The 14,985-nt window shown below is 40.9% G+C and overlaps 1 protein-coding gene across 2 annotated transcripts in view; it reads right to left on the bottom strand.

The window, feature by feature from the left end:
• FMN1 (formin 1) overlaps positions 1-14,985 on the bottom strand; it is a 435,744-nt gene that overhangs the window by 142,395 nt on the left and 278,364 nt on the right. For both annotated transcript variants that reach the window (XM_069595979.1, XM_069595980.1), the window contains 4 exons: positions 12,643-12,772; positions 11,077-11,223; positions 9,931-9,990; positions 5,377-5,497 (listed from right to left, as the gene is read on the bottom strand). In XM_069595979.1, coding sequence (XP_069452080.1) covers positions 5,377-5,497; positions 9,931-9,990; positions 11,077-11,223; positions 12,643-12,772 — 458 coding nt within the window. The remainder of the gene's footprint in view (positions 1-5,376; positions 5,498-9,930; positions 9,991-11,076; positions 11,224-12,642; positions 12,773-14,985) is intronic.

Below are 14,985 nucleotides of genomic sequence, written 5' to 3'. Positions count from 1 at the left end.
CTACTTTGAAACCCAGAAATAATTTTTATAATTATTTAAATAACAATATAATTATTTAAATAATAATAATAAAATTGGATCATGTCACACAAATGTGGATTTGGGGGGCAATGACATCATACTAGAATAATTTTGAGTAACACTAAAGTTGTCCATTTTGGCTTTCAAGCATCAAGACATCAGCGAGGATGTGACCTATTCTACTCTATATGTTTATGTGGATAACAAACCCATGTAGGGTAATGAAGCTAGGGAGTATGAAGCGTGCTCGAATAAGGCTCTTTATCACAGTTACACCTACGAAGATCATCCAGGAATAACCATTTAACCAATAGCTGTATTTTTTATATTAAGAATTAACAGCAATATCAACATCCCTTCTTCTTAAACTGTATTTAACAGAAAACATATTCTATGACATATACTAAATATGTTCAGTGATAGAAAAGAAAACAATGTTTGATGTTTTGAGAAATCTTGGTTCAAGCAGGGTTAAACCTATTTGCTTTTGTTTGTTTTTCGAAAATTGCAGGATTTCAAAGAACCTTGAATAAGTTCATGTGCACTGTATCCCTGTGATTTGTTTTTAGTATACAGCATTTCCAGGTTTGTGCGGCTACAGCCTTTTTTTTTTTTTTTTGAAGAGAGCACCAGTTCACATTTCATGCAATACTGGTGAGAGTCACTAGCTGGGGAATCCTACATCTAGGGCCTCAGCAATGGGGTGTGTGTGTGTGTGTGTGTGTGTGTGCGTGTGCGTGTGTGTGCGTGCATGTGTGTGTGACTGGTTTTAACTGGCACAATCAGAAAGAATGCATTTCATGGCGTGTTTGTTTCTTATTGCTATTATGACAAATTACAGAAGACTTAAATGGCTTAAAACAATACAAATATATTACCTCATAGTTTCGTATGTTAGAGGTCTGACATGGGTCTCACTGAGCTGACATCAAGGTGTTGACAGGGCTGCATTCCCTTCTGGAGGCTCTAGGGAGAATCTGTTCTTTGCCTTTTCCAGCCTTAGAGGCTTCCCACATTCCTTGGTTCACTGCCCACTTCCTCCATCTTCCAAGCCAGCAACACTGCGTCTCTCTGATCATTCTACTGTAGTATCTCCCGCTGACCTCAGAGAAAGTTGTCAGCTTTTAAAGATTCATTTAAAGATCTGTGTGATTAGATTAGGCCCACTTGGCCAGTCTGGGAAAATCTCCCCATCTCAAGGTCAGCAAAGTCCCCTTTTGCCATGTAAGGTAATAAAGTCACAGACTATAGGGAGCAGGGTTTGGACATCTTCGGGAGCCATTACTCTGCCTACCACAGATAGGTTTGTAAGACTACCTTCAAAGTGCTAGCTAGCATACAAGGTCAAGGGATAAGACAGAGAGCAGTTATTTCTGTTGCTTGCTCCCAGGTATGACTTACATCACCAAAGTATCAGGGAAATAAAATTTACTATCTGATTAAGGGATGTATGACAATAAATAAGACAAAGAATACATTCACGATCACCAAGAACTTGTTCTGTAGTGCTCTGGGAATTAGGTTCTCCACACAGTCAGTTGGCCCTCAACACTATGGGCCTGATTCCATAAAGTATGTGTTTTCCAGTAAAAGGTGTGTACTATTAATCAGCTATATTGAAACTTTCCTTACTAAGGGACTATGCATTCATTACCTCTGATGATGCAGGTGTTATAATGCCCTTAAAAAAAATCAGGTGAAATGATACTGTTTATCTGGGCTTCCCAGGTGGCACTAGCGATAAAGAAACTGCCTGCCAATGCAAGAGACACAAAAGATGCGGATTTGATCGCCGGGTTGGGAAGATCCCCTGGAAGAGAAGATGGCAACTCACTCCAGTATTCTTGCCTGCGAAAATCCCATGGACAGGAGAGCCTGGCAGGTCTACACTCCCTGGAGTTGCAAACCTGGGATTTTCCCAGGCAAGAATACTGGAGTGGATTGCCAGTAGAAAGTATATCTCTGACTCTAAAGTCTGAGTTCCTAATCCTGTGCAGTACCATTCACCTTGATAACCCATCTCTCCTCTATCTCCTCCAACCATGTAACCCCACCCCACACACAAAGCTCTCTCCCATGTCTCTAAGTGATTTGCTGCTGCTGCTGCTGCTAAGTCGCTTCAGTCGTGTTCGACTCTGTGCGACCCCATAGACGGCAGCCCACCAGGCTCCCCCGTCCCTGGGATTCTCCAGGCAAGAACACTGGAGTGGGTTGCCCTTTCCTTCTCCAATGCAGGAAAGTGAAAAGTGAAAGTGAAGTCGCTCAGTCATGTCCAACTCTCAGTGACCTAAGTGATCTGAGGGTCTATCAATACATACATAGTTGAAGCAGGTTCTTGGGCTCACACACACACTCATACACTAACTCTGTCATCTGTTTCCTTATGAGGCTCTATGCATTTTCTAGGAATACGTATCTTTCTGTTGTGACCTCTGGTCAGATTATGGAGACTTCTGGGGGCAGCAGCAGGATAAGTCATGAATAACAGGCCTTAGAGTCATATCTAGTTTCAAAATGTGACCAGGTCATCAGCTGTGAAGTAACCTGGCAGGTCACCTGAACACCATGAACTTCCATTTCCTCCTCTTGTGAGGACTGTATAATGGTATCTGCTTCACAATATCATTGTGAAGACTTATAGAGATGTTATGGAAAGTGCCTGATAATAATCACACAATAAATTGTAGCGGATACTGCTGTCCTCAATTCCCCGCTATGTCTTCCTACATAAAAGTGCTGGTGGAAGTTCTGGTCTCTAGGAAAGAGACAATCTCATTGCCAATCTCTACTGCCATCAGCAACATCTATACAACCAAAAACCATCACTTAACTTCCACTCCATTGTTAAGGTGTGGTTCTTGCAACCCAAGATGATTTTCTTTTCAAAGTCTATGGCTGCCCAGAGAACTAGGGCCTGAGCCTTCTTGAAATTTGCTAATCACATCTGGTTTAGCTTTAGACATTTTCTGGGGTTTTGCCAGCAGCCACGACATTTTAATGGCTACAATAAACCTCAAAGCCTCATCAAATCTTTGCTGTATGTGTGAAAATTATGTCCTTTTCAATTAAACATTCAATCTCGGCTCACACCCAGGCCTTATGGAAACGGAGCTGAAGCCTGAATGGGGACGGGAGATGAAACGGGCCGCCACGACTCTGGCCATCTTGCCAGATGGGATTTGGAAGAACAAGAAATTCATTAGAGAACCGATGGTCTGTATTTTCTTTAAATATTTACTAGGTACCTTTCATGTATTAAAAACACTGGCATCTCTAAAGATTAGCAGGGCATTTTTGTTTAAATATTCAATGTGTGTGGGGCAGCCCCGGTTTCCTCATTTGCCTTGGTGGTGAACTTCATGTCTTCTGATGACATGCCATGCAAAGAAGAAAAATAGCTGAGGTATTGTTCAGTTTTCCTGTATAAGGCAGCTCTTCCAGCTTCAGAAGTTCCTGTATGTCCTTAAAATTGCCTGAGGAAACTATCAGTTAAGTCCTCAGAGATCTGGAATGACACCCCAGATCACTCTAGAGAAAGTACGGTTCACGCCTCTCCACTGTCCTCCGAATCCACTCTTCTTTTCCCTTTGTTATTTATCATCACACACACAGAGACATCAAAGGCAGGGGGCCGAGCCAGGCTGCTTGATAAAAGAGAGCCCATGGAGGGAAAGCAGGTGAAGAGGAAAGATCCAACACAGATCAGGTTTCTGCTCAAAGACTACATGAGGGGAGACCGTGGTTTCACAAGGACCAAGAGACGAGAGAGGATGGGCAGTTAGGGACAGCCCCGGTGGCTCAGACAGTAAAGAACTGGCCTGCCAGTGCACGAGACACAGGAGATGGGGGTTCGATCCCTGGGTCAGGAAGATCCCTTGGAGAAGGAAATGGCAACCTACTCCAGTATCCTTGCTTGGAGAATTCCATGGACAGAGGAGCCTAAATATCTAATATACACATGTACTAGACAAGCACAGGTACTCTCTGCTGCTGTAACAGCTACCTTGAAGACTGGCCTGGCCCTAATTCTGCCATTGAAGAGGGACAGAAAAATACTGATATGTGATGGCTTACTCCGCTTTCTTACAATAAGAATCAAGCTCATCTCAGTCAAGGAAAAAAACTGTTTTTGAGGAGAGGAAAAAGAACGATCATGTGTTCACAGATCACATTCCTGAACAAAACATCCAGTTGGTTGAATTCACGCTCTTGACCACATCAACAGGAGGAAAAAGAAACTCCACATGTTCCTTTAAAAATCATTTACAAGGTAAAAATATTCAGTTGTAACCACCATCCTTATTTAAGTAAGTTTTATGCCTAAAGTAAAAATAAATGGCTCGCCTTGCCACCGGGAGCAGATCTTTCCCACTTTACTTGCATTTCCAAGCTGTCCTCCATCTAAGACTTAGATTTCTGAGTACTCTTTCACAATAAACATTTTAAAAATGTTTATTTTATGTCTTAGTGTAAAAATATTCCTGGTGCAAGCTCTTCATTTCCTCAAGCTCTGCTTTTGGCGCTCTGGGCTCCATTTCCACATTAACACGCTCCCTAAATCCTCTGCAGAGCTCTTCAATAGGAGTTATACAAGCTCTGAGGCAAGTATTTATATTCTTGGACAAGGAGATGTCTCCACTGTGAAAACACAAGACTTGAGAGATGCCAAAGGAAAATTCCTGCCCAACAGAGACATATTTTCACCTTTTAAAAAAGCCAAAAAGGGCTTTCAGCATTTTGCTTTGGATAATTAAAAATGTAAATTAAAATAGACTGTTTACTATGGATCTGGCCATCACTATTAGACTTATATACATAAACAAAATATATAGGAATGTGAGTGTGCATTTTGCATGACAGTAAGAGAGAAAGAGAGATAAGGCAGCATAGTAAACTAGTTTAGAAAACACTGAGATTTTCTAATTAGATCTAATCTGCCTCTCTCTGGCTGTGTGAATATAGCTTTACTAAGCTTCATTTTTCTCATCTATAAAATGGAGTTAGTGTAGTTCCTGCTTATTTGGGTTACCTTTACCTTCTTACCCTAGTTAGAAGAATCATATAAGACCACAGTAAGAGTTAAAAAAAAAAAAAAAAAAAAGAGTTGCAATTATGTCTGTTACATGTTGGAAAATATAGGTAACAAAATACATATCTAGTAAGCACTGATTAACACTAACAAAAGAGAAAGATGTGTAAATAAAGTGACTCCAAATAGTACACAGGGATGGGAGTGTCCCGAAGACTGTAGTTACTGAACTCTCACCAATTCCATTCCACGAGCCAGAGAGATATCATCCTCTTCAACCATTTAAAACATATCTATGCTCATAAAAACAGAACAGTTCCCATTACCTTCTAGTTGCCTCTTTAGTTTTCTCAAATCTTTTGTAAGGTCTTCAAATTTGACTTGAGAAGCCAAGAAGAAATCCTGTGGTTCAGGCAAGGGGAAAACGCTCTTTTCTGTTCCTGCTTCCTAGAATATATGGTAAACAGAAGTACATTATACTTCCCAATTGTCACTTTCAGTTGAAATTCCAAAACATCTTTTTTTGGATAGTCGGATAAGAATCATAGCAAAGACCCCCTGCTGTTCCTAACTTTGGACTGGTTACATTGAAGTGCTTCTGTGTCTTTTGTACTGTCATTTTGGTCTTACTGGCACTGAGGCCAAGGCTATGGCTATGGCATGGGCTGAGGTTTTAACTTTTTAAATTAATTTATTTTGTGGCTGTGCCTCATAGCATGTTGGCTCATAATTCCTGGACCAGGGATCACACTTGTATACCCTGCAGTGGAACCTGGCAGTCCTAAACACTGCACTGCCAGGCAAGTCCCTGGGTTGGGTTTTAATTTGACTCTTGAATCAAAGAGAAAATAGTCAGATATGTCCTAATCTTAGACGCTCTATTCCCATGGAAAAAGGTATAGGAAGAACACATGAAAGTGCTTAAACTGAAAGTCCCTGTTGAGCTTCACATGGTTGCAATTAGATAACTCATCTTTGGGGTATGCCCATGGGTGGAGAAGGAAACGGCAACCCACTCCAGTGTTCTTGCCTGGAGAATCCCAGGGATGGCGGAGCCTGGTGGGCTGCCGTCTATGGGGTCGCACAGAGTTGGACACGACTGAAGTGACTCAGCAGCCGCAGCAGCAGCAGCAGCAGCAGCAGCATGGCTGTGAATTAGAAGGTACTGGACTAGGCAGCACTGAAGTGGGAGAAGCAACTGCACTCATTTATGTTCTTACCTACTCTTAAAGTGCAATGCTCTGCACTTTAAAGCTCGTGCATGTGTTTGTGTGTGCATGTGTGATCAAATTCCTCACATATTTGTAAAGATTCTCCTAATGTTGCTTGCCTTGGAAGTATAAAGCTAGTTGTTCAGTCATGTCCAACTCTTTGCCACCCCCATGGACTGTGGCCTGTCAGGCTCCTCTGTCCATGAATTTCTCCAGGCAAGAATACTGGAGTAGGTTGCCATTTTCTTCTCCACAGTATCTTCCCAACCCAGGCATCGAACCTGGGTCTCCTGCACTGCATGCAGATTCTTTACCGTCTGAGCCACCAGCCAAGACCTATCTTAGTAGGTATTTACAAAAGCAGGGCTGTGTAGAGTGCTGACAAACTTCACAACTACAGCTAAGAGAGGATCTCAGCAGAGAAACATCCAGAGGTGCACAGCCTGTCAGCACACAGGGAGAGCAGAGCCTCAGCTATCTTTTCCAGTCCAGCCTGCTTTCTCCCCAAGTTGTTCAACGTGAGCTTTGTGTCTTACATGTCTCAGGCTGTCTTCGCTTATGCTTCTCTCCACACAGGCTACTCTGCCAGCTCTCCTTCACATTCCATCTTCCCTACTGCCATTAGGACTAATCCCAAACTCTACAACTGCTTTACAAGGCACTTTATGATCTGGCCTCTGTCTCCATCTCCAGCCTGATTTCTCCCTTCTCCTATCTCTAACTCCCTCACTCTCAGACTTTCAGAAAATAAAAGAACAGGCCACAATCTCTTGCTTGTAGACTTTTGTCTACAAAACTGTCTCTTACCAAATCCCTCCCCAGGCCCTCCTCACATGTCCTGGTTCATACTTCTTCAAGTCTCAAAATATCACTTCTTTAAAGCTCTCCCCAGAACTCCAGCACCTGGAGGTTTCCAAGAGCCCCTTCTACTTCCTGTATCACAGCACTTATCAACTTTAATTTAAAAATTGCCTTGTTAGCTTGGTGTCTTCCCCAGTAGACGATAAACACTTTGAAGGCAGGAATTATGTCTTGTTCTCAGTTGAGTACTCACCATTAGGTCTACCAATAAACTTTGGCACTATTACAGACAGCTTATGGAACACTGTTCTGGGAAGTGTGCATCTTGGACAGGGGTCATCTACCTTATTACCCTCTTTTCTTGTGATTTCAAGAATTCCCTGGGTCCTTCCCTCTTCCTTTAAGACATCTGGCCCCATTTGTAATGCTAGAAGAAAGTAGTTTTCCTCATTTGATCAGAACAATATTTTACATGATCAGTATACTATTTTTCACTTTCCTTTACTTATGTTACTGCTCTAAAAAACAATGGAAGCAGTATTTTAGTATGAGTGCCAAGATGGAACAACATCTAAGATGCTTGCCACAAAATTCCACAGTAATCAGCATTGGAAGAACTCATGCATATCTCTTTTATAGTCTTTAAAACTTTTTATCAGATTCAGTCTCAGTTTCTTCTTTGTTTTAAGGTAGAAAAAGAGAAAATGCTGCTGAGCAAATCAGCTTAGTAGTAGCTCTTATGCAGAGGAGGCAATGGCAACCCCCTCCAGTACTCTTGCGTGGAAACTCCCATGGATAGAGGAGCCTGGTAGGCTGCAGTCCATGGGGTCGCGAAGAGTCAGACACGACTGAGAGACTTCACGTTCACTTTTCACTTTCATGCATTGGAGAAGGAAACGGCAACCCACTCCAGTGTTCCTGCCTAGAGAATTCCAGGGATGGCGGAGGCTGGTAGGCTGCCGTCTATGGGGTCGCACAGAATCGGAAATGACTGAAGTGACTTAGCAGCAGCAGCAGTAGCACTTAGGAAAGTTGCTCAGTTAAGAGTTCAAAAGACATGGCCCTAGAGGGGTTTCTTTAAACTTCACATAGACCTCAACTTGGACCAAAAATCATCCATGAGTAGAAGGAAGCGTGGAGCAAGAGTCACCTTTCTTCTGCTAATTGCTCTTCACCACTAACCACAAACATCATCACTTAGGCTCCTAAGAGGGAAGGGATCATTTTATAAATCACATAATCCTACACTCTTTAGTGAAATTCATTCTGCCCAGTGAAAAACCTGGAGAACACCACACAGTTGTTGACTTATTTTTCCTAAACTGGACCATCCTATTGTTCAGTTGCCAAGTGGTGTCTGACTCTTTGTGACCCCACGGACTACAGCACACCAGGCTTCCCTGTCCTTCACTATTTCCTGGAGTTTGCTCAAACTCATGCCTGTTGAGTTGGTGATGCCATTCAGCCACCTTATCCTTTGTCACCTGCTTCTCCTGCCCTCATATTTCCCAGAATCAGAGTCTTTTCCAATGAGTTGGCTCTTCACATCAGGTGGCCAAAATGTTGGAGCTTCAGCTTCAGCATCAGTCCTTCCAATGAGTATTTAGTGTTGATTTCCTGTAGGATTTCTGAAACTAATCTTACTGTATTTTAACATTTTCCTCTGTGAAGCTGATTCCACTGGGTTCAGCTCTCTTCATCAGGCGTCAAATTCCATAGGCAAATTTTATCCTTCCTACACAGCGTGTCTGCGTAGGAAGGATGGCTGAGATAGAGACTATGCACAAATCTGCTCATGTAAGCTTTGAATTGTCACCCCAAGATTCTTCAGGATAGTTCTTCTGCCACTCTGGTACCTATTGTCAGAACTGTGGGTGCACAAACATTGCCTCAAGCTCAACACCCCTGTACTGCTCTACCAGAAAGCATCTGTCACCTCCACTCATCTAATTCTTCACAGATGCTACTGACTGCACACTTGTGGATATTTACAGTACATTCAACTCAGTAAGTATGTATCAAGCACCTACATTACAGACAGTCAGATAAACCCACCAGGAGGGGAGGAGAGATGACGAAAGACTGGATCAGTGCTTAGCTTGTCCTCTGCATGAAACTGCAGGCTTTTTGCAAAGGACGCCCTGGAATCTTGACTTTTCTTCCCTCAGTACCGAGGAAAAACTCTGCCTTTGTGGATAGGTAAGTGGGACTCCTGACAACATTTTCCCAAGACTTTTTCCATTTATTGACTGCTAGGTTTCTCAACAACTTACAATAGTACCTCTTTCTTCTCAAAGCTAGGACTCCTTGTTCTCGATTTAATGAGAAGGAATAAAACATAGAAAATGGTGCTCAGGTGGATTCTCACAGAAATTTTTATTTCTAATGGCCAGTGTAATTTAAGCAGGGAAGATGGATTTAAATTCCACATCTTTAACTTGTTCACCAGTGAACATTGCTGATAAAGTATTGAGTATTACTGCATATTAAGTTCCTAAATTTTGGTCTGCAGCCCAGAATCTAGTTTCAAATATAACCAATTACTGAATGGATATAGGTTTCACAGGAACCCTCACAATCTGGTCAGAAGGCACTGAGATGACTAGGGATCTCTCTGAAGCAGTGTTACATGGTAGATTAGGAGGCAGTGGATTTGTACCACTGAATAATGCTTCCCTTCACAAGAGTCAACTAAATTCTCTTGGCTCCAGTGTTCCCATCTGTAAACCAAGGAGGCTGGCGAGCTCTCAGATTCTATGTTGGACTTGAAATTCATCCATCCAGCCATCATCCAATTTCTGAATGCCAGCAATGGGAAGGAGCTGAAACCCCATTAGGCACAGTTTTCCACACAATGCCATTTCTTACCTGATCATAGTAACGCAGGTAATATTTCACCACATAGTCCACCAGATTAATCCCATTATCCTAGGTTTAAAAGAGAAGCTTAAATGAATATCCTTCACATGAGACTCTGCCATAGTATACAGTCAAAGAACTGAAATCTCATTTTGTAATTCTTATACTTTTGTGATACCTAGTCTGGATTCTGTTTGATACTGGTGAAATTCTCCTTGTCCCATTCATTTTTAATGGCATCTATAGAAAGAAATGACACTACACTTTTCCTCTGAGGGGGAGAAAACCCAAACAGATAATCCATAAGACCTCTGAGGTAATGGCTAAGACACGCAACCAACCAACCAACCAAAAGACTGTCTCAATATTTTTAGGCATAGAGCCAAAAAAGGAGGAGGAAGGGGAGTGCTAGAGAACCAGGGAGCAGAACAGAAAAACCACCCCTCCCTTCCCACCTCTCAAAAAATGTGTGTTCTTAATGGCATGAAAAACAATCAAGATGGCTTAAAAGGAACACCCTGCCACTTTATGACCCTGGGACTCCAGGGGAGAGCAAGCCCTCCCACAAGGCAGCCTTTGTGTCTTGTTCACGTGGGTCTAACTCTAATTTGCCTGTGTGTTTCCCCTCCCTCCATGCCCCCTCCCTGCCCCCCGACGGGGACGCCTAGCTATGGGCTGCTTGTTTCTAAAGAAAGCTCTGCAGGGGTGTGGAGCCAAATGATAATCAGGCTCAGAGGGGTTGACAGTGGACCCCCCAGTCCAATTGTTGTGGACCAAAGGATAATTCAAACACTCAGCTCCCTTGGTGATTCAGCATCGCTCCCTACTCAGGGGTGAGTAAATTACAAGTAGCTAAGACCAAATTCAAACAGATTCAAGTCTTGTGCTATAGCTAATACTGTACACTATCTGTTTTATCCTCTCACGGTAGTTCAACATCTAATTGTGTGCTTTCAAGCAAATGAATGTTGGGAATTTTTCATCAAAAGAAGATCAAACATGAAAAACCTGTATTCAAAAGAAAGCAAAGAAAAAAATGTACTGCTAGCAGGAAGACAGAGATGAATGGGACAACTAGGGATACTTTAAAAAAAAATTGAAGGGGTTGGAGGAGAATGATGGCAGATCACAGAAACTCATAGGAAAAATAAGTACCCGACTTTTGACGTCCTTGAGTTTGGGCAGAATTTCTAAGCTATATCCATCTGCTTGTCCCCGAGTCCTATTTCCTCCATTCATATAATTTCCAAAAGCCAGAATGAGAGCTAAAATATCTTTTACACTTTTCATGTGCAGCAAGCCCTGGAAAAAAAAAATTATTATGAAGCTGAAATCCAAATGCACCTATGTTCATTCAACAACAAATGTTCACCAAGCGCCTGATAGTCTGTTTGCTGGCCTGTTACCGATGGGATTTACAATTGGTGAAACAGAAAATACACTTCATTAAGCCATAAGTGTCTTAAAAAATATGTTAACAGCCATCATTTATCATTTCAGTGAATTACAAACTACACATTTTAACACTGAATATTAAATATTACATTTCAATTTGAGCCAATTTTATTTTAAAGGATTCAGAAATTGAAACGAGAGTTGTTACAGTTAGGTTTTGTATTTGATGGCTTCTAAATACAAAAGGTTTTAAGATCATTTGAGAATCCGGTTTTGGACACTGTCTCTATATAAACTGCATAGTTAAATGTCGGGTAGATACAACAGCATGCCTATGCTTCCTTATCCCTGGAAATAACCCTCAGAGGTGAACTACAATAATGTATTTTGAGGTCACAGGCTCTGTTTATTAAGCGCTTGCTGATTTGTCTATTAACTTTTACAATTTCAAGCTTCCTGGGGTTTTCTTCAGCTTCCTCTCTCATTTGTTTCACCTCTCTCTCTCTCATTCATTGGCTCCAAGTGCAAATTTTCAAACTGATACTTTTCTCCCTTCTCTATAATTTCAGTCGACTTTATTTTCCTTTATTTCAGGGTAAAGACAGAAAACCAAGTGCAGCTCCAAGCTGACCTCTGCTCCTGCTTTTTAGGGCATTATCAGAAGGTGCATATTATATACCTTGGTGATATTTATGCTTTCTTTATAGAAATTTTTTATGTTTTAGAAGGGGAAAAAAATGCCTTCAAATAAGCAACTAAACACTACAGTATTTATGGAGTATCATCATGTGGTTAAGGATGCAGGTCACTGGGAGAAAATGCCAAGCTGGAGAATTTATAAAGAACACCAGCGGGATGAAGCCAACAAAATTTATTGGCCCATCACTCATTGCCATAATCATTTATTTCATTTATCAAGTCTCTGGAATCTTCTTACAATATTTCACTATGTAAACACATTTCAGATGATCCAGTGCATGGTTTAAGGCAAATCTCTTGCAATCTTGGACAGAGTAGAAAACACACTATACTATTAAGGTTGGTTTTAAGTGGCCAGTATGTATATTGGGAGGTATTTGGAATATGTGAGAAATCTGTAGAAGTGTTATTTTTTTCTCCCTCTTTATCCTCTATCAATCTGCATCTCCTTTCATATTCATTCACCTACATGCACACAAAGTTATGGGATAATCGTCACAGGGAAGTACACTATCTTAAGGCAAAAAATTTTCTACAAAGGGACTCAAGGTGATCTTTCCCACTCTCCGCTCCCTCCTCCACCCCCAAGAAAGGCAAAGTTATCCTTGAATTAGGCAGCAAACATACCTTAGAAGCTCGTGTGATGATCTCTACCTTTCGGTGCAAGGCGGTGATACCCTCAGAAAAGACAGATCTGAAGATTATGCACTGGGCACGTTCAGCAAAATTAGGGATCTGGGCTAACTCATGTAAAAATCTGTAAAAATTAAGAATGAATCAGCTGACTTCATATACAGTCACACAGGAAATAAAAAGACAGCAGAAAAAGATTCACCATGAGAGCATTCCTTATTTGACAATGTCAATTGAACCATCATAAAAGGTATCAAATAAGCAAACTCAAGGGATGTGCTCTACTGCGGACAATAAAGCCACTTTTCAAAATGGGTTTCCATATAACACCTCCCACCCATCAGAATGGCTATCATCAAAAAGAATACTAACAAATGTCGACAAAGATGTGGAGAAAGGAGAATTCTCGTACACTGTTGGTAGGAATGCAAATTGTTGCAGCCACTGTGGAAAACAGTATGGCGGTTTCTCAAAAACTTAAATACAGAATTACCTTTTGACCTAGAAATTCCACTCCTGAGTATACATCCAAAAAAACTGAAAATACTAATTTGAAAAAATATATGCACCCCAATGTTCATAGTGGCATTATTTATAACTGCCAAGATATGGAAGCAATCTGTGTTCATGAATAGATACATGGACAAAGAAGATGTACACACAATGGAATGCTATACACATATACACACAATGGAATACTGCTGCTGCTGCTAAGTCGCTTCAGTCGTGTCCGATTGCGCGCAACCCCATAGACGGCAGCCCACCAGGCTCCCCCGTCCCTGGGATTCTCCAGGCAAGAACACTGGAGTGGGTTGCCATTTCCTTCTCCACAATGGAATACTACTCAGCCATAAAAAGAATAAATCTTACCCTCTGCAGCAACATGGATAGACTCAGAGGGTATTATGCTATGGTAAGTGAAATAAATCAAAGAAAGACAAGTACTATATGATATCACTTATACGTGGAATCTAAAAAATATAACCAAATCATAAATATAACCAAAAAGATGCAGATTCACAGATACAGAGAACAAACCAGGAGTTACCAGTGGGGGAGGAGCAATATAGGGCTAGGGGAGTGGAAGGTACAAATGACCGGGTATAAGATAGGCTCAAAGATACACTTTACAACACAGCTACTTTGTGATAGCCGTAAATGGAAAGTAATATTTAAAAACTGTATAGAATTTTTAAAAATTAAAAATATATTAATGGGTTTCTATAATGGTGAACAAACGTATGCTGTATAAGTTAAGAACAGAAAGTTAATGCAAGTATACTGAACCACGTCAAGTTTAATCTATCTCCTGCTTCCCAAATAAGACTAAAGCCCAAATGGGAAGCATTAATCTTTACAGTCTGAAAAAAAAGAAAAGAAAACAACACAATCGACTCCCTTTATAATGCAGTATTCTCTAATGGCGTATTAACATAGGCTAAGTGAAGACGAGGCAAATGTCTACAGGCAAGTGATTAAAAGAAATCTCTTTCTGAAATGAGCTTACTATTATATTCCTGTTCAATCAATTGTAATAGTCATAATGATTCTATTCTACAGGTGTTTACTTTTCCACATCAACTTACTTACACAGACAAGAGTTCATAGTTCCACGCTTGGAACAAGGCAGGCACTCATTAAGAGAAAACAATCTAAAGTTTCTTAAAAATTACAGCAAGACAGATCTTAAAAGCTAAAGGTGAGTCCTGACCTACACACAGAAGCTCACTGTCTGAGCAGCTGGGCACTGAAGCCCCTTGCAAAATTAAGTTGAAAGAGTTACATATTCTCGAAGCCAACCACCCGAGGAAGGGGTATAAACTAAAATGGATGGAAAGAGTTGGAAATGAATCCAGAAGAGGAGAGAATCCACTAACAGCTATTAAATCCATTCTGGGGTTGAAATGATGATTAACTGATAGTTCTGAAAGTCTTAGTCAAATCGTAACATCAATACCTTGACATTTTGTAACCTCTTACCAAGAATACTTTTACATAGGAGCAAAGCTGGAGCCCCCTTTTTTCCATAACCCCCCAACGTTTCTTAGTTAATACTCTGTGCCTCTTTTAGGGACACTTGGGTTTTAATAATAATTCTAATAATCAACTGTTTTTCTTATTCATTCTACAACCAGGTCATAATCCTTTTTCTTTTTAATGGCACTGAGATGAAGCAAAGAATGCTCATAAAAGAAAACATACCTTTGTTTTAAGGTTTTGTAACTTTTGATTATTATGAAAACCATGTGATGGGATATAAAAATGAAAACCCAAAGGAATTCTGAATCAGAACAAGATGAAAAAATTACACACTATATGTAAATTGCTTCTTTGCTA

The sequence above is a fragment of the Ovis canadensis genome, chromosome 7 (assembly GCF_042477335.2).
Source record: "Ovis canadensis isolate MfBH-ARS-UI-01 breed Bighorn chromosome 7, ARS-UI_OviCan_v2, whole genome shotgun sequence".
In the NCBI taxonomy this organism is placed as follows: Eukaryota; Metazoa; Chordata; class Mammalia; order Artiodactyla; family Bovidae; genus Ovis; species Ovis canadensis.
Note: the sequence above shows the minus strand (reverse complement) of the source record. Positions and strands in the feature narration are given on the sequence as shown.